A 20,773-nucleotide genomic window follows, 5' to 3' on the forward strand; every position below is an offset into this window, starting at 1 on the left:
GCACAAGCTGACAGGCAGTCCACAGACTTTAGCTCCCTCATGCCCCAGTGACCCCGTCACAGTCTACGTATGCATTTCAGTCTATATGTACATTTCAGTGTAGTAAATAGCCCCACCATAAGATAGTACTACCTCTGACAGTACTATTTATGGCAGAGTTAATGTACTGTGCCATAATACCAGCACACATATAGACTGTGACACTTTACTGCGGAGCCAATTAGTCTTCTCTACAGTAAAGTGCACATGTAGAGGTACCCACTGAACATAACTACAAAAAAAATGGTCCAAATTGGAGAAACATGCAAATGAGAATCTGCCACAAGGATGTGTTAGTGCAGCCCATTTGAATAAGACATAAGGTAGTGCCCTTTATGTGTAGTCCCCCTCACCGCGCACTCTTTCAAGTCCTAGTAGGCCACAGCACTGCATATATTTTTATTGCTTCTTCACTCCCACTGCTGAGCTATGCCTTTCTTTCCCTTTTTCAATGATCCCTGTTTCTTCACCAGCCTTAAATGTCTGAAAATATCAAACAGGGCCTCAAACAGTTTACCTAGAATCTCTCTGTTGCCCCCTCTCTCAACCTGTTACATGTGATTAGTATGGCCCTGGCCTACATGAGGTAAAGCAGGGCCAGGTTGCCCTGCACCTCATCTGCATGCAAAGTTTTGCAGAATCCCAGGAATTATGACAAGAACACCTAGTTCCAGTTGAGTGGGGGCTAATTAGTGGGAAGTATCTGGACTACACACACATACTGAGCAGTGCCAATTGGGGGGAAAAACTTGTCTTGTGTTCAAATAAACATGGTACTTACTGCAAGAAGCAAATGATAGCAACAACTACATATTTCTAAAAATGTTTCAGGTCTTTATTTGTAATTGAAATGTTCTCTAAAACTAGCACACACACACACACACAGCTATACATACAAACCATGGATTACTATTAAACATTTATCACAAAACTTAGTGGTCAAGGCTGAGAAATGTAAATGATCTCCATTATTTAGCGAAGAAAAAAAATGTGAAGTTGGAGAAGGAAGCATTTATTTATATAAACTTTGAGGCTCGTCTCAAAAAAAGTAACTTTTCAGTTAGAATATAGAAAGAAGAATAAAACCTCACCTTATCATAAAGCATCCATCCAATATATTTCAAGTAACTATCATTTAAGAATGTATCAGGGTACATTTTCATCCAGCTACCAATTTCTTCAATGCAAATAGCCCGGATCTCAGGAATCACATCACTGTAAAATCATACAAGTGTATTGTAAACCAATTCATAAATGCCCAAAAGTATCAATTTAATTATTTTTCCCCAGTACAAAAACCACAAGTTGTAAATATTCAGAACTCCTACTTGTAGCATTTCATGTATCCATATATTAATGTGTAAACTATGTCTTTAATCTATATACCCCACAGAGAATCTGCTATTACTTAAAGGACCTGCTTTTATCTCTAAGTTTCTCATTACAATTATTTTGAAGCTGGGAAGATGTTTCAGCTATAAAACTTACTGCTGTCTTGCCAGGAGGAAGAAAAGAAAAGCAGTGTGAATGACAATACATATCAAGGACATTTTCTTAACCAAAATCAGTTTGTTCAAACAATTCAGTCTTAAATGCTTTGTTTGGAACTCTAACTGCCCCTTGGATTTATGCTGGACTTAGCAGCTAAACAATATATAAAAGATGCCCTTAAGGTGTGTACATATGCTTTACAGATTCATTTTTATACCTTTTGTTCCTGAAAGCTGAGCTGAATTTTAAGCTTCAGGAAAAGAAGAGTATCTTCCTATGCATTAGCTTAGCATCTAGCATTTGTATGGTAGGAGTGGAGGGTCTTTGGGTACTATTATTATTCTTACCGATAACGTTGTAAAAATGTCCCTTTGAAAATTGCGTTCATCATATTCTGTATTTCCAGGGGTTTCTGCTCACACTGAAACACAAAAAAGAATGGAATGTTCTCTGAGTAGGGACTCCAGAAATCCCTTTCATACTAGGGAAAATCTGCACCCCTCTGATATCATTACACTGGTGCAAATCCCCGATATTTATTTTAAATTGGTGCCACAAGTAAATAGGAGTGCACCCCAAGTACACCAGTGTTTTGCCTTTGTATTGCTACATCAAAATGAAAGGTCAGTGGGTACCACCTACAATCCAGAAACAAAGATATCTCACACAAGATGTCTGGTAGAAAGAGAAGTCCTGTCCTTGTAATACATGGAAGGAGTGGTACACCCCATTATATGGCCAGTTTATAGAGTCTATTAATGAATCTGGACTGATGGCAGGGGATACGTAAGCTAGGAAATGGACAACTGCATTTTCACCAAGCCCTGAAAAAGATAATTTGGTAAAAACCTATCAATTCTGTGCAATAAAAAGATGCCATTTCTTTCTTTGTTGGCTCAAGCGACCACGATCATGAAGCTCAGAATAGCCGTGAGCTGCATTTCCCCCCAGCCAGCCACCTTTCACTACAGAAGCTACTACTTCTTACAGAACAGCCATACCCACAAGGCAGTTCAAAAGACTCATTTCAATGTGAGCTCAGTGGGGTAAAGACTGGGTTCATGTTTGTATAGTATAAACCTACCTCAGCCCTCAGAAGATAATGAGTTTGTGTGGTGAAAGGGTGTTGGGAAAGTAACAGGGAAGGAAATGGAGGCTGGGTAGCAGCAGACACATGACCCTTACTTTAAACTGGAATCACATGGCATTTTAAGAATCCTTTGATCATAAAACGATAAATCCCACAATCCTTCATGCATTTTCATTCAGCTTTCACTTGGACAAAGTCCAAAGTAAGACTTGAGCAAAAGATCTACAGTTCCATTTACAGTTTGTGGGAACTCCGTTTTGCACACATGCATATGTCAAAACTGCTACTGCAAACAGAACCATGTACAAAAAAAGACAGTTCATGGACCCATCATATCCAATTTAAAGAGACAAGTACCAGAACAGAAATCTCAAAGAATAGTACATAGCTCAAGTATTTGCCTCAAACATTTCTGTTTGAATGCATTACCACAGTTCTGAGCCCATTAAAACAAAACCTTAACAGCACACCACTGAGGATGCTTAGGAAGTATCACCTCCGTACAGCTCAAAAAATTACATCATCCCTGAGTAAGCCACCAGCCACCTCTATTCTTACATCTTCACCCAGTTCCCCAACTAAAAAAGTAAGCCAACCTCTTTCCTTTTTCTCTCTAGCTGATCCAACCTGCAGTTGGTCCTCTTGCCAGTAATCCTATTCTTCTCCACCTCATACAGCCTTTGCGTATTATGTTTACTGACATCAAGATTCAGACGTACTCTTACAAGAGCTGTCAGAAGCTTCAAAGCTGAAACGGAAGAGAAGCCAAGCAAATAAAACTCATATATATAAAATAATATGCCACATAAGAGTCACCTTTTTGCCAAAAAGCATTTAAAAATCAGATTAACACTATTCCTGCTAAATTAAAAAAACTATTTGTATCAGAGGATTTCCTCCTAAATGACAATTTTAGTAAGACATTCTAATAAGCAAAAAAATAGAAAATAAGATATTCCCTTTCATATTAATTTTTGGAGGAAAGGAGAACTAGAGAAAGAACACTAAATATGAAAGGCAATGACAACTTACACATTTATTATCTCAACAGTTACAAGAGATGTTGCTAAATAATAAAATGCACCTTATCCACTGTGCAAACAATCTGTATTTCTAGTTCCTTTCACAAAACAGAATTTTGGGGTGCTGAAGTCTTCAACACATCTGCTTTACCTAAAGCCTGAAGTCTAACCCTACCACATCTACATTTCTGTCCGATACATGCTGAAGTGAGTTATTTATATTACAGACATAACTATAACATGCTAGGTACTGTCAAGACACAAAGAAAGACAATCTCTGCCTTACAAAGCTGACAGTCCTTTAACTTTTGATCACTTTGTTTCTTTTACCACGTTAATCATTAAAACTCTAGTGGCAGCAATGGGAGGTATGTTTACCTGCTAAAGTGCTGGTGTGCCTAAATGCTCTGACCATTGAGTCTGCTAGCCCTGTGAGCAGCGAGATGACTGTATCCATTAGGTAACTATCATAAAGGATGCTGCACTGGCACTGCTGGATCAGCACTGCAGTGAACTCGCAGAAATTGGCTTTGAACTTCTTCCAGTAGGGTCCTGGCTTGATAAGGGGATAGTCTTCATTGTCCTACAGGGAAAGGAAGGGTAGGGGAAAAGAGAAGAAGTATAAAAAAAACACATTTATTTTGAAATGGCCAGCCTATTTGCTGCTTGAATTTCTCTCCATTTGCATCTGTAAAAGGACTGTCCCATTTCAGTTTTTGTTATAGTTTCTCATCAGTTCAGGCAGAAGTTCTCCTGCTTCATGAAGGAGACCATGTTAACCTTTAAAGCCCTCATGGGGCTGTAACCTCACCATTTTAGAAAACACCTCTGACTCCCAAATTCACAGAGGTGACTGCAGTAAAGAGTGACAGTAAGGATAAAACACCTTAAGAACCAATCTGTTACAGATCCCTACCACAGAAGAAGTGTAAATTATGTTGTGCATAACTAGTGGCGTAAGAGGATTTGCAGCCCTTTGTGGAATAACCACGGCATCTCTCCTGGAGACACAACAACTACAGTCAATAGAAAAAAGACATAAATGGTAGAGATCATGTTCCATTTGGATAGAATTGTTGCTGAGTATGGGGTATTCAGTTACTCTGCAGTGGTAATGTAAATCTAGAAGAATTGTTTTTGAGGTATTTGTGGGCAAGAAGTGAGAGGGAGAGGTAACAAACAAATTAAAACCAGCTGGAAAGAGAGAGAGAGAAAAAAAAAACCACACTTGGGTACTGGTCTTGGATTTCAATACAGCCAATTAAAAAAAAAACCAATGCAGAAATGTCATACATTTACTATCTGATAAAAGGCTGAATGAAGATGCTGAGCTTTTTCAATTTCTTCTGAAGCCCCTGGGTGCACCTTGTGGTCACGCTTAAAATCAAGAGCATTCATCTAAAGCTACTTTGAAGTTGCACTGGTACTCAAAGAGTTAAAAGGAAATTTGAGTAAAAGGTCTTGTTTTACCATGTCCACTGGCCAAGTAACCGTCAGAATCCAAGGATATGCCATGAATTTCTTGTACTGCAACCCTGTTTCCTATATTGTGAGAGACATCATTGTAAGGACTTTTGATGAAGCACAGAAGTCATTTTGAAAGATTTTAAATGCTTAAAAAAATACACACACAATGCACATTGTATGCCAAGGTTTAAAATGCCATTTAAACTTGAGTTTGTATTTATTATACACCCCTGCATATCACAGCACACTCAGTAATATCTTATCTTTTTCCACTTGGTTTGGTTTTAGCTACAACTATCACATGCTTCAATACAAGTTCAATGGGTTTTTATTTAAAAATCGTCACTCCAATTATGGCAAGCTTTGCATAAACTTTGTCAGCCAAAACATGCAGAGTACAATCCTCTATACTCTAAAGAGAAAGATACAGAACTTTTCCCCAGTTGTCTAAATACTTATTAGATACCAACCATCTAACTTAGCACAGTAAAAAAAAAAGAAAGAAAGAAAGAAACCACCAGGAAAATCCCAATTCACAGGAGTACAGATATGTTTATATGTGCTAGCCATATTTCAGAATCTCCAGTCATGACTAAGTAATCCCTCTGGCAAATCAGCAACCTTTCTAAATCCCACTCTTGAAGATTTAGCCAAATTATATCTGCAAGTAAACCAAGAAAAAGGATCTCAAACCTGAGGTCTACAAAATATAGGACTTTGCCACAGTATAATACAAAGACTGCACAAAATCTAAATTTGCGTGTAAAAATAAAGTTAAGTTTGTGCTTTTGCAATTAAAATCTTACAAAGGCAAATCAAGTGCCATTTGGTTCAATTCACTAAATCCACAGTTATTTATTCAAGACAATAGTTTAGAAGTGTGAACTCCCCAGGTCCTCATTAATCTCCCTGATGGAGTGTTTCCACTACCATTTGGTTTTACTTTAAAAGGTCAGTGTTATCCACTTTACCAGTAAGGGGGGTGGGAAATACAGTTAACAAGAGGACAAAGAGCTATTGCAAGAAAGGAGATGTTATAAAAAGAAAGAGAAGACATACAATGAGGACAAAAGTCTGGGTGGACTGATTTAAATCAAATTGGTTTAAATCATGGATTGAAATCAGCAAGCCAAAAGCCTGAATTAAATCATTCTTTTGGGAGTTTTTTTTTAAATCAACTTTTCCACTGTATTTTTGTTGTTGTTTTTTTAAAGAAGTTTATTTTCATTTGGTTAATATAACAATTAAAGCATGTTGATTTAAAACTAAATACCATTTTTAAAGTAGATTTGGTACATTTCCTACGTACACAAACAGTAATTTACACACACACACACACAATATAAAATGTGTACATGTATAAAAACTGTATTTAGTTGTAAATCAACATGCTTTAATTTTTACCTCAACCGACGAAAAACGTGACCCACGCTGATGTCTCAAACATATCTACTTTACCTAAAGCTTAATTTCTTCCAATGAAGTCCAGGCATATTACTATAAAAGCTAATCTTATATCTTGTCTATACAGCTTTCAGTAAGCATTTTATCTGCACAGTAATGGAGGATCAGGTCAAGTGTTCACAGCTGTAAAGATTTGTTTTGTTTCTTAATTCCATAAATATTTCCTTGCAGCCTCAAAAAAAAACCCAGTCTCTCGAACAAAACTACTATACATCAGCAAGTGCTAGGGACCTCCATATTACTAGAGTTTTGTACTTCCATTACTCCTGAATTGTTTTGATTAGCAGATTTAACTATTTTTTGCCAAGCTTACAGTCGAGTCAACAATGCTCAGTGGTACAAATGACTATTATAATTGTTCTGGAATTCTCCCCTCAACAAATCGCTCAATGTTCTTCAGCTTAATTAGGAATCAGTTTGTTCTTCAAGCGGTTTTTCCAGCCAGTTAAAGGCAGCAAAAACACAGTGAGCCACTTCAGACATAATTCCAGCTGCAGAAATGATGACTTAAAACAAGTCTTAACATATGAGTACAAAATGAGTCAAAATGCTGGATGAAGTTGCTAAAAACGTCAGGCAGCACAAGTAATTTAAAGGTTCTTTAGGAATTATTCTCTTATTAGAACAAGAGCAAAAAAATAGTATTTCAGAACGCTAATGTGGAATCCACATTCCTGAAATAAGAAAAAAAAGTCAATGACTGAAGTATTTAGAATTGTGCTGAAAAACACTTCTCTTTTGGATCTTAAATAATACAATCATGGTCAATTTGAAAAAGTTAAGTTGCAATGCAGCACCTCAACAAGTTGGTAGCCCTGACCCTGCCAGCACCTGCCCAACATGTCTGATTTCATTGACATAATGAACTGACCAGAACTGTCACTTTGGATTCATGCCTTTCAATAGGGCTACTTAAATACAAGTAAATTAAGGACTACCCACAATGATTATTATAATTATAAATTAATAAAAGTATTCATTAATAATTTGATATTACGAATTAAAAGAGTATGAACTCTAGGAAAGTTAAAGTCCGGGTTGAAAAAGTCAGATTCTTCCATTTACTGGTACCTTACAAGAAAGGTAAGGGCTTGAGCAAAGGGCTTGAGGAATATCTGGTGCAAGTACTAATGAAATATATTTTCAAGCAAAAAATGTTCCACTTGTAGAACCCACATCAGAAAATATAAGTTTGATTTATTATTTTATTAAGAGGACACAGTATTCAGCCTCTAAGAGAACTCCTTCTCAGGCCAGAAGAAAAGGGTTCCAAAGCAACAATATACCTGAGGAGGATGGCAACACTAACCGCTTCCTTGCACCTTGATAATGCCTACCACTATCATAAGTGCTACAGCCAAGCTCCCAACATATCCCCAACACCCCCCACCACAACTACATCCCACAACAGTGCCATCACCATTCCTGGATCTCCAGAAATGTACTATAACTCGTTCAGGGCATCAAATGCCATGATGGAAAATATGTAGGAGGAACCAAACAACAACTGTGCACCAGAATGAACGAGCACCAAAAATCCATCAAAGACAAAAATATCCAAATAGCTGTGGGGGCACACTTCTCACAAGACAATCACCCCCTCTCTGATCTCTCAGTTCTAATCCTCAAAGGGAACTTACAAAACACCTTTAACAGAAGAGCCTACAAACTTCACTTCATAAATCTACTGGATACAAAAAATCATGGACTTAATACAGACATTGGATTTATTACACATTAGAACCTATCTGACATCTGATACCACAGGTAACCTGCCTCCAGCTGGCCACTTGCATGCCTTAGCACATTTCCCTCCCTTCCCATCATCTTCCTAACTTCCATTCATTTGCATTTTCACAGACATGCTTGTTGTAAATTAGCTTCTTTTGTACCTTGGACCACACACAACAGAGTCTCCCTAGGCCTGACAAAGGGTGCAAACATGTTTTTCCAACTATTTACTGGTATAATAATGATATCACATCTACCCAAAGAACCTTGCCTGACAACATAAATGAGAGGCAGCCAGGAGTTTTAAAGATAATGAACTTTAGTAAGATGTCATAAATCATTATCACTTAATATTTTGATATCATGAATGTATTATCATTTTTAGTGTTACCACGTCAAAGAAGGTTATATAAAACTCAAATAATCAACAACATGAGAAAGTCAGGGTGGATTGATTTACATCAAGTTGATTTATATCACTGATTTAAATCAGCAACCCAAAGGCCTAATTTAAATCATTCATTTTTTAATCAAGTTTCCCATTGTATTTTTGTTGGTTTTTTACAGAAAAGTTTATTTTCATTAGTTGATGCAACAATTAAAGCATGTTGATTTAAAACTAGTTTTTACAGTTGATTTGGTACATTTCCTACATACACAAACACACACAAAATTATATAAAAGTGTACTTAGTTGTATTATTAACATTTCAATTGTTGTGTCAACCAATGAAAATAAACCTCTCTCTAAAAAACAACAGAAGTCTATACATTGTTTGTTAATTTTTTTAAATATACAGTAAAAGCTATGTTATCCAGCATTTACCATTCAGAATGCTCTATTAACCAGCAGCTGTCCCACTGTGGCATGTCCAGTTTTGCCGCCACAAGCCAAGTCCCACTTCTTCCTTGTGGACCACAGACCACGGCAAAGCAACCTGCATGGGGCCCCTCTCCCTGTCCCCCAGCACACTGACGCCAGGGAGTGAAAGTCCTGGTGCGCTGGACACAGCAGGAGGGGTAGTGGCCCAAACAGTCAAAGACGCCTCCAACCTGCTGGGCTGCAGAGAAGTATAGCGCTTAGATAACCAGCATATTTGATTAACCGGCAGCCCCTATTCCCCATGGATGCCGGATAACAGAGCCTTTATTGTAGATAGCTTGTAATATTTTTAATATATACATATTTAATTATAAAGCTTAACATATTTGGATTTTTAGAAATCCTACATTTTAGTATACTATAAAACAGTGAAAAATATATTTCTTATTCACTATATAACTAAATTTTGCTCGTATTTGTATTAGTTGCTCGTATTTGTATTAAGTTGCTTTAAGATGGCAAGTTGAATTTAATTAAACATGCAAAACCAGCATTTCAAATTTCATAAGCATAACTTTAATGTTTTGGACACAGAAACTTTTTTTATTAATCAAAACATGGCACACATTAACAACTAACTAATGTATTAAACACTAGTATTTACTGTTATGGTATTAGAAGTATAAACTCTGGTTAATTAATTAAACTAATTATTTAATACTCTGGGGTAAATTTCCAAAATGCCTAGGTAAAAGTAATTTGAGCTTAAGTTCCTATTTGCTTAAGTCTCTTTAAAATAAGAGAGCCATTTTTTTCTTTCAAATTTTCAGAACTTGTCAACCTTATCCTCCTCCCCCTTTTTTTCCACAGGCTAGAAGAGAAAAAACAAGCGTTCCTGCTTTTTGAGCTCCCAGTTAAGTTTCTCAGCTTTGAATGAAACAGTCTAAATAAAGACATACCCATTCAGCATCCGCAGAAGAGGCTGCAACTGAAAAAAGCTGGTCTAGCCCTTCAACAAACTCTAGTTCCAGGTGCTTTGTTAGTGACTTCTACCAGTTCAATGCTGTAACTCTCTTCAAAACATCCTCAGCAAACATATACTGCCTGAATGGTTCATTTCAATGTATTTGGCATATCATCTACATTTCTCTTTAGTCCCATGTTGACTACTTTAGCCATGACCTGTCTATCAATTTTGTCTTGATTTTCTGCACGTGTGGTCATCAGAATAGGCCAGTTCTTAATAAAAAGCTCAAAGCAGTCAACCACTGAATTCTATCATACATCTTGGTGGAGAATTAGCTTAGATCTCCCAGATCTGTTCAGTGAAGCTGAAGCAAACAGGTTGTTAGGGAAGCATTTTTCAATTTCAACATTTTCCTTTGTTCTTGGAGTTCTTAAATCTTTGGCTAAAAGAAGCATCATAGGAGCACAGCAGCCATACGGTATAAGTTTCAGGTTTGCTTCATTATCCTCTTCTAAATTACTTCCATCTTGGCTACATTTTCAGCATTAGGTTCCAACACTAGGATCCAGCATTAGGATCAGTGAGGACTTTGCTGATCTTTTGCATTCAGTACTATACCACCAACAAGCCTTGCAACGTAAAACCCCCAATACATGAAATAGTGTCATATTTTTTAAGCTTGACCTCAAAAGTTAGATGTTTTCCCTCATCCTTATATAGAAGAAAATCTGCCATTAATTTGAGTTTTTAGTAGTGGCTCACGGACTCAACGTATTATTTTCTTTAAATTATTTTAATAGACTAGACAATTGCCTGTCAGGAATGACCACCCCATGCTGCCAAAAGTTCCCTTAAAGGTGAGGAGGGAGAGCTTGCTTCACCATCCACTCTGCCCCCCTCGGCCAGTACTCTGCCACCACTCGCTCCCCTGCTCTGTCACCACCACCTGCAAGGACCAGGGCCGGGGGGGATGGGGGAGGCAAAGCCAGCAGCTCTGGCCTTTTCCCCCGCTCCAGCCACTCTGTCCCTGCTGTCATTATGGCACTCTGCTGCTGAGCCACCGCCGCCACCTCCTGTCCAGAACGCTCTTGGAGCACTCTGATTGGTCGTTTCAGACAACCCATCAGAGTGTGAATCCAATATTACAGACAGACAAACAGACAGACAAAGTCTTTTATAATATTAAAATCATAATAAATTTGTACCTTAGCCTATGCTGTCTTAAAATTTCATTTTAAGCTGGCTTATGTTTAAAAGGAACACTTATAATGTTATAATTTAAATTTAAAAAGTAAAAAAAAATTCTGACAAATTAAAAAATCTATTTTTTAATTTTTTTTTTAAATAAATCAAATTTTATCCACCCTGAAAAGAGTACCAGCTGACTGTAACTTTTGTTAGCAGCTCAATATTAAACTATTTTCAGTATTTTCAAAGGGCACTTACCAACCACATACCAAAGATAAATATATTTATCGCTCCATAGACAATAAAATGGAAAAACATTTTGTTGCTAGCTTGCTTTTACTGGGAAAAGTAGCTAAATGCAAGAACTGGTAAGACTGCCAGGCAGAGTTGCAGCCTCCATAACATTCTTCACATTTTAATTTTAGTTTCCAAGGCTCACCTGAGTACAGTAACCTGATAAGCAGGGATCCTGGTTTTCCGATAAAATTTTTTTCCCAGTTTTCAGGTTAAAAAAAGTAACCCAAAATCCACATTTTTCTGTGATTAAAATGGAACGAGTGTAATACTTAGATGCATAAATAGTGGTGTTTCATTTTGATCACGGAAAAACGTGGACTTTCGGTTACTTTATTTAACCCGAAAATTGGGAATTTTTTAAAATCAGAGAAAACCAGGATCCCTGCTTGTAAGCAAGCACAGTTAAGATACACAACATACCCATCCTCTTTGGTTCAACAGCCCAAACAACAAGTGGGTCAATTAGCACAGCTTCTGAAAAGAAGCCTAGAGGCAGGATCAAACTTGTACTCCTAGAGCTACAACAAGATACTTTAACCACTCTGCCACTACCCGTTTCAGAAACAAGAACACATTCCAGTATTTTGCTCCCAATATAATGCTGGTTTTCATTTTAGGAGTTCAGAAAGCTTTTCCCTTAGGGGACATGATCATATTTTTAAAGAGCGAGTGAATACAGACATTAATGGAAGACATATCGAGTAAAACAACACCATCTAATTTGCACGTTAAATAAAACTTATTGGTCATTTTAATGAGCCTTATGAAATCAGTTTCTTGTTGACTACCTCATCAAAGGTCTCTGTCATTTTCTGTATTACATCACTCTTGGGTAAACTTTGGAACATCTCAGCTGTCACCATTCCTAGAGTGGCAAAAATCAAAAATGGAAATTAAAACAACACTTAAATCTACAGCAACACATAATATTATAAAAACTACCCAGTTCTTACTGTAGTGACCTCAGTTTAAATCACAAGCACCAAAAGGGTAACTCAAACTCTTGTACCTGTTTTCGCATTGGCACAGGTCAACAGATCTACAGCAGTAGATATTACTGCCTCATCATTCACATTCACAGATTCTACCATCTATTTTTCTATCCAAAAGGATAAGGAAAAATAGACTTATCTATCCTGCACTCAAGCCCTACCTTTTCAGAAACTAAGCACACTGCAGACAGTTCAGTACTTGAAATCAAAATTGCTAGGGAAATGCTGAAGAAATCAATCACGCTGCTTCATTGCCTGACACTGTCTCCTTTGCAGTAACTTAATGCTAGGAAACATGGTGCTGGAGAAGGTGCTGGATTTCAGATGAAGTGTGGAGAGCAAACTCTTGCCCACTGACTCGTGGCAGCAGTGTCAGTGCCAGAGTGCTAGAGACATCTCAAGTGCAGAAGTTACATTCTACCTGCCTCCTACCCCTACCAGTTTCAATGGGACAATGTCTTCCTCTTCACTCCCTATCTGCCATTCTGAAGCTTCAAGTCACTACTGTTTTCTATATGCTTGTTTTGGAAACAATTACATACAGTCAACTTGCAGGAAGTAGCTGGAAGGAAGCAAGAGCTATTATTCCTCCAGCCACTGAAAAGTGAGTCTCTATTTGGGAGCATATGTACTTTATTTTCAAATGAAAGGTACTCAGTGAATGTAAAATAGTACTCCAAGAGCTACCCCATTACAAATTTTTATCTCAGCCCATATGAAAATCATTATTCTAAGTAACAGGCAGTGTTACGGATTTTCAGGTTTTACTTTCCAAAAAAAATTCTGGGAATTTTTCGGCATTTATCTTCCAAACATACAAACTGAGTTGAAATCAACGATAAAAGGAAGAAAAGGGGAAAAACGGTTTAAATCGGGGAAAATAACAACAATAAATGTATACATCTTTACTTTTTAGTATGCTGACAATTCATACATATGTTTAAACAGTTTCTACATTTGTATTACAGCAAGAAATAGTTGTACGCAACAGAAGTACCATCATCCTACTGTCGTAACTCCCTATAGTATCCATAGACAAGGATTTAAAAAATAAAAATAAAGTCCAACTTTTGCTTATCCCTAATCACATGCTGCTTTAATTTTAATGTGTTGCTTGCTTTCTACATGTTCTTTTATCCTGTCGGCATGAGAACTAACTTCAATGCCACAGTACTTGCAATGCAATGCATCCTCTTCACCTCCCTTTTACTCTTTTTGAAAACTTCTGAATACTGATTTTCACAGCTATATCCACATAGAGATTTGTGCTTTCTACCCATCTTTTACTTTTTTTTTCCTGTGTATGTTTTTATCCAGCCCCACATTAAATGGAAGCACTAAGCACCTATTTATGTCACATGAGCCAATCGCGGCACGATATTAACAATTCAATCTCATTTAATCTGACTGGCTCCATGTTGTGTGTGGAGTGAGTTTTACATATAACAATTGCTTCAGCTTCAGTGCTGCAATCCCATCTCGATAGACAGTTTTGTATTTCATAAAAATAAAATTGAGTGAATTAAAAAACAAGTGTAAATCAGTAAAAACCAAATAACTTTAATAAAAAAAAAAGTATCAGGTCATTTAGTGGTGAAATTCAGTAAAAACTGAAAACGCGGAACACTAGTAATAGGGTAATGGCACAGAGCATTAGATGAGCTTGTCCACATCTAATTATGGTAGAGCTTAAATTACACAGCTCAAAAAACAAGTAGGAGTAGGAAATTTGATTTGCCTAGAGCAGATTACAATCCAGATTTTGAGTAAACAATCTATTAAACAGTACATTTCAGCCCCAAGAAGCCTATTTTATAAGTCTCTCGGCTACTGACCAATCAAAGGAAATACCAGCACTACACAGAATTACCTTGACAGCCTGAACATTGAATGAAGAAGTTAATCAGATCCAGGAGTGCCACATCTCGATCTTGTTTATATGCTTCAACCCAGTCATCTACCACAGACTAAAACAAGTTACAGAAAAAACAATGATAGATGGTTGAAAATCACAGGTTCAAGAATTCTATAATATAATGCATCTAACATTAATAAATTTCCATTTATTTTTTTCCAGTAAACCACTTCAGAAAGAATAGGGTGAAATCTTACATAATGGTGGTACTTCTCTTTAGGAATAAGAGCAGGAAAGATTGAGAGAGAAAGAACAAAAAGGCCCACAGGTGCTTTGCCCACACTTCAAAGCCAGAATTCCTTCTAAATGAAAGATGCCATTTAAACTGTGAACAACCACATAATTAATATCAACAATGATCCTGGGAAGTTCACTTGCCCGTCCTCATCAGCAATCCATTTGTGCAAAAGACTGCGAGGGAACATGAACAAGAGTTAGTTCATGTACTATCTACTGCAAATTAAATAGTAAAACAAAGGACCTGTTTCTGCAAGTGCTTGACCTGGCTAGACCCAAGGTCTCCAAGGAGCCCTTTTCAAGTCAACAAGGCTCTGCATGGGTACACAGGTCCATCAGCACAAAACACGGTGAAAGGTCCAGGTCTAGGGCCCAATATATTTTTAAGTAGATTTCCACTCCCCTGATTTTGTATAGCTTTCTTTAGTAATGGAAAACAATTATTGACTATAACAGAAAAACAGGAAATCAAATATTTTATAAAATGCTATCAAATATCACATTATTGGAACAGAGAGATAAGAGCCAAGATATCTAAAGTGATGCCAAAATTAGAATGCTCAGTTAGTATCCTGATTTTCAAAAGCCTAAAACCATTTGCAGTTTCTACTGATGAACCACTTGATTTTTAAAAATCAACCCTCTCCCCTTTCAAGTGCTAAAATACTACTTAAGAAGACTGACCTTAAGCATCTTTCTTTGGATAGTTTTCCCAAAGATCCCTTCCCTTCTAATTATACTAACTTTAAGTGTAAATTTAGCAGGCACCTTGGCAAAAATGCCACATTTTTTCAGCTGGCAATGTAACAAAGATTAGGCCAGGAGTCAACAGATTCCAAAATTACTAAAATTAAACAACAGAAATCTACATCCATCTCCCCTTCCTGCTTCCCCCTTCTCCCTCCCCAGCAGATCTACTTAGAACAGAGATCAGCAACCTTTTAAAACAGGCTGAAATAATCCAACTCAATCCAAGACAGTCTTCCAGCCTAGCCGCTGATGCTTCTCACCACCTTCGTCACGTGTACAATCTGCCGTGGAATCTGCCTCTCCCCAGTGCCTTGCCCCCAGGTGCATTCAAAACACCACCAATATCTCAGCTCCATAGGCCAGATGAAATCACTTGTCTAAACCATTCCGTTCCCAACACTGGAGTTACCTGCATAGCACGCTTGCCCACACTGACCACCTCAAACAACGTAACTGCTTCCACCACTTGGCCATTCTGCAGCTGGCTTGCTTTTCTGGTACTGGAAGAATTTCTTCTTATGTTTTCACACTGCTCTTGGACCTTCCTTTTTCCTCTCTGAAACAATTCACATGCAGAAGACAGAGTAACCATAAGACAGCTAATGGGCATACAGACATGGCCATACATGCTGCCTGGAGGTAGGTGTTCTACCCTCTTACAACAATTATGCATGTGAATAAGTGCAAGTGGCAAAGAAATATTGAGTAAGAAAATACAGGAAGGAGAAGAGGAAGAACACAGCCGAGTTCAAAATTTCCTCTGTAATCATTGGCATAAACAGGAAGGTTAAGTGGCAGACTGGTTATATACACTGTCTATAGGGCATTTATTCAGGGTGTCAGTAAACTTAGAGCACCTAACTGCGGTTCTAGTCCACCCTGAGAATGCCTGAAGAAAAGTTAACAAAAAGGTGAGTAGACCTTCCTCTCCCTGCTTTCTTGTTTCATAGTTTCATAGTTTGTAGGGTCAGAAGGGACCTGAGCAGATCAAGTCCAACCCCCTACCTTGGCAGGAAAAAGTACTGGGGTCAAACGACCCCAGCAAGGTGTTCATCTAGCCTTGTCTTAAAGACCCCCAGGGTAGGAGCCTGCACCACTTCTCTTGGAAGTTGGTTCCATATCCTAGCTGCCCTGACAGTGAAGTAGCGCCTCCTGATGTCTAATCTGAATCTACCTTCTGCCAGCTTGTGACTGTTATTCCTAGTCACTCCTGGTAGTGCTCGGGGGAACAGGCACTCCCTCAATGCCTGCTGGTCCCCTCTGACTAGTTTGTAACAGGCCACTAGATCCCCCTTCAGCCTTCTCTTGTGGAGGCTGACCAGGTTCAGGTCCCTTACGAATCAGTTTTATGGGTTAAATGACAGTGACCACATCTACACAAGACGCTGACTTGATACGACGCGAAACATGATGACGCTACTGAACAATGAGCTACTGCACAGTTAGCATCACCAAAAAACCGCGAGGGGATGCTACTTGGGTAGACGAGGGCAATGGGCAGTGTGTTATAGACATACATCCATTAATGGATTTTCCAGACTCGAACAAGGTGTGGTGGGATGAAATCTGGCCCATTATGCGCATTGAAAGATTTTATATATACACATATGTGATGTAAAAGATTTTATATATACACATATAGCTACACATAGATATATAGATATATATAGATACACGTAGATAGATAAACAGACAGACATGTATGTATACACATATAGACACACATAAAAATACAAACTTACTGGAGTTTTCAGATTGCCATTTCTCAGACAGCTGCCGTTCTGTACAGTGGACTCAGGAACAGTTTCATCATGGACAGAATTTTCTCTGCAGAATAATAAGCAAACAGTATTGAAGCGCATACCACACCTCTCCTGTAAACTAGCTAATTTGTATCTGAAGACCAGATTTGCTACATCACTACAACAGAGAAATTCCTTTTGAGAGCACAGAAAGTTAAATACTTAGATATAAACTGCAGAGGAAAATAAAGTGTACCCATGTACAATAAACTATAAAGGCTTCCTGTAAAGGTGTGGCAGCAGTTGCATGCCTGAGGCCTAGATACATTTTACTGGTGATAGTAGGCAGTAGCTTTGTTAAACCACACTTCACTTTACTTTCGGAGCCCCGTGAGATTGCATTATCTAAGCAACAGATGAAGAATCAGGCTGTTAACGAATGCTGTACACTTTGATTCTGCATAGCTCTCAGATCCTGAAATAATTTCATCTACCTACTTAATTTTAATTTTTCTTGTGTGAAAAGTACCATTAAAATTTTTGAACTGTGGTGGCAAAATTCAAAAGATGCTCAAGTGTTTGCAGAATTGAAGACTAAGAAAGTAATTTCAGGGTGCACAAGGTTGTATTGTTCAAAGTTTTTATTGATTTGGAGGTCTGTCTGGAGAGAAAAGATCAATTACAGACCATACAAGTGTAGCAAAACCCCGTTTTTCTTTTATTTATTTTAAAATGCATTCCCTCCCCTTCCCCAACCATTTCAGACTTTTTCTCTCCCCCTCTATTCCCTGCAGATAAGTATAAGTAAGCTAAGATGTAGGATAAGTTTTAACATTTTATTTTAGGTAGTAAGTTTTATTTTTCTCTCCCCTCTTTGCAAATAAGTTCCCTGCTATTTTGATATCGATACCCACTGTTTTATAAGTGATCGTTATTATGTTTGTACTGTTTTTATATTGTGTGATTACTGTTTTAGGCCTATATGTCTAAGTTAATATAAGTCATGTCAAGTTTCCATTTTGTATGTCAAGCCTCTATCTTGTGTCCTCTGCCCAGGCATCCCTTGCGTTGCAACTGTATGATTCATGTACCCCTCCATGTAAATTGGTTCCCGGATGAATGAGAGTGATTGGGAATGATTGAAATACAATGGTAGCAGGCCTGTAACGACCAGGCCATCACCCCACATTGATTCATCCAGGAACCACACCACGGACCTCACGCAGGAACAGAGATAAGAACCCAGCATTTGAAAGACAAAAGACCCTGCAGAACCAGCAACTATACCATTGTACCCCACCATTACAGACACCCGAAACTGCACATCCTTGCATGGAGTACACATGCTCAGTATGCAAGGACCTGACCCTTGCCTGGGCATGTCTCCTGTCACTAATGTCACACAAGCTGTCCCCCTATAAAAAGGGGCAGTGAAGACAGACCCAGTGGGACACCCTCTCCATCTGGACCAGCACCATGCCACACCCCCTATCCACCCAGAGGCCCTGCCAATGACCCCCACCCTGGACAACACCTACTGGACAAGGACCCCTTTCCAGCCTGGACAGATAGCTATCACTCCCCACCCCCTCTTCAACCAAGGACTTGGACTCTGCTTCTCTTCCCTACCTGGACTCCAGCCCTTCCACTGAGTCTCCTTCTCCTGCTGCCATTGTGAGTGAGCGTGCGCGTACCAAGAACTTCATGGGGCTGTGTAGTGTGTTGTCTGTTTAATAAAACTGTTATTTGGACCCCTAAGTTGGGTTTTGCTTTACTATTGTTTGGCCCTGCTCCAATCACTGCTCCTCACTCTTCTAACTTCTGTCTCATTTCTCCCTCTCCTGCTTCAGGCTCACTGCCACCTCTAACACCTGTCCTGAGCTCCTCTCTGCCTCCAAGCCCCTGTTTCTTTGCCACTGTCTTTTCCCTACTGCCTTTTCCTTTTCCCCTGAGCAACCAGGTTTCTGCCTCAGTTTCTTTCCTGGCTGTCTCCTCCTTGCCACCACTTAGCTGCCCCCCCCCCCCCCCCAAAATCTCAGCTGTCTGCCTCAGTTCCCAGCCCCAGACTACCTTAAGTAAACCCAAGCCTCAGTTCCTCAGCCAGCTTCTCTGTAGTCTACCCGTTCTAACCCCGGTTCTGGCAACTTTCACTCCCTACATTTTAAATCTCTCTCACCTGAACCTTCCCCCAAGTATCCCAGACACCCCAAGTACACACATACACACTGTACCATCCAAGTTAGAAACTTAACCTGTGTGTATGTGTAGGTGTATTGTGTGTGTATGTGTATGTATGTCATTGCATGCATGATATACGTATTAGCGATCTGTGTCTAACTTTTGGGGTGTATAGTGTACGTGTTTGAATTGGTGATAGGTATGCATGTGCCTAGGCTGATTTGGATGTGTACGTGCCTGAGCTGGTAGTGTGTGTGCATATGCACCTAATTGATTTGTGTGTTTGTATATGTGCAATTGTGTCACATCCTCCTGTCTAACAGCGCAATATTGAGATCCTGAGAGTTGGCCTGACTCCCTAGGGCAACAAAAGTGTTAATGTTAATGCTAGAAGACAGCTATATACAGTAAAAGCTCTGTTATCCAGCATCCCCTCAGGAATGGGGAATGCCGAATAACAAAATATGCCGGTTAACTGAGCAGCCTGAACAGGCATCCTTGCCTACTCAGGCCACCGCTCCTCCCGCCATGTCCAGGGCTTCGATGCCCCTCCTGCGGGCCCCGGCAGACAGGGAGGCGGGCCCCACACAGCTTGTTATGCCCCCAGGCTGTGGGGGCTGTTACCTTTCAGCTCCATGTTTTTGGGGAACCTGACACAGAACACAGACTGTCTGACTCACAAAGAATCGCCCCCCCACCTAAACAGAAACTAATTAAGATGCAGCGAGAAACACACCTAAAACCCTCCAGATAAAGGTGACAAAAGTGCAACAAGTGCCCTAGGTCTCATTTGCATCTGAGATGGGATCAGATGACCATTCATTTACATGAGAGATGGAGAACAGAAAACCTGAAGCAGAGACTGCAGTGAATTCTGGGATCAGCAAAGCAGGGGAGCACGGCATGATGGGGAAGTGTTCCAAATGCTGATCAACCCACACACCCAGCTCAGCATTTATCAGACCAGTTCTAATCTGGATTTACAAAGGACTTTTCCTTCCCCTCCCCACCCCCCCACACACACCTCTAAGCAAGAGTAAGTTTACTAGGCATCTTGGGCCATACATTCCCCGGTCCCACTATGGGAGGCCTACGTAAACTTAATTGGCTACAACTCAGTTGCCGGGTTAGGGAATGCGGAGGCAATAGACCGAGTCAGAGGGGGTATGGATAACATTTGAACAATGGTACAAGGTTCATCACAGCGTCCAGCTCGTTGGAGCCCTGTCCACAAGTGTTGTCATACTTTTCCCGAGACGACTGGTGGAAGTCCTCTCCGCAACAGGTTATGAACACTCCAATAATTGCCTTAAGTCTGTTAAAAGACTATATAGTAAGATCTGGAAAAGTCATGCTAAGCTGAGGCTTGTTCACAGCAAGT

General features: G+C 39.2%; 1 protein-coding gene across 4 annotated transcripts in view; it reads right to left on the reverse strand.

Annotated features, from left to right (window-relative positions):
* LOC109306142 (cohesin subunit SA-2-like) overlaps positions 1 to 20,773 on the reverse strand; it is an 88,444-nt gene that overhangs the window by 60,649 nt on the left and 7,022 nt on the right. For all 4 annotated transcript variants that reach the window (XM_019529412.1, XM_019529413.1, XM_019529410.1 and 1 more), the window contains exons 2-10: positions 17,215 to 17,299; positions 15,882 to 16,028; positions 14,441 to 14,537; positions 12,367 to 12,443; positions 5,113 to 5,184; positions 4,021 to 4,225; positions 3,217 to 3,368; positions 1,878 to 1,951; positions 1,131 to 1,254 (exon numbers count right to left, since the gene is read on the reverse strand). In XM_019529412.1, the coding sequence (XP_019384957.1) occupies positions 1,131 to 1,254; positions 1,878 to 1,951; positions 3,217 to 3,368; positions 4,021 to 4,225; positions 5,113 to 5,184; positions 12,367 to 12,443; positions 14,441 to 14,537; positions 15,882 to 16,028; positions 17,215 to 17,299 (1,033 nt within the window). The remainder of the gene's footprint in view (positions 1 to 1,130; positions 1,255 to 1,877; positions 1,952 to 3,216; positions 3,369 to 4,020; positions 4,226 to 5,112; positions 5,185 to 12,366; positions 12,444 to 14,440; positions 14,538 to 15,881; positions 16,029 to 17,214; positions 17,300 to 20,773) is intronic.

The sequence above is a fragment of the Crocodylus porosus genome, unplaced genomic scaffold (assembly GCF_001723895.1).
Source record: "Crocodylus porosus isolate Cpor-Errol unplaced genomic scaffold, CroPor_comp1, whole genome shotgun sequence".
Classification (NCBI taxonomy): domain Eukaryota; kingdom Metazoa; phylum Chordata; order Crocodylia; family Crocodylidae; genus Crocodylus; species Crocodylus porosus.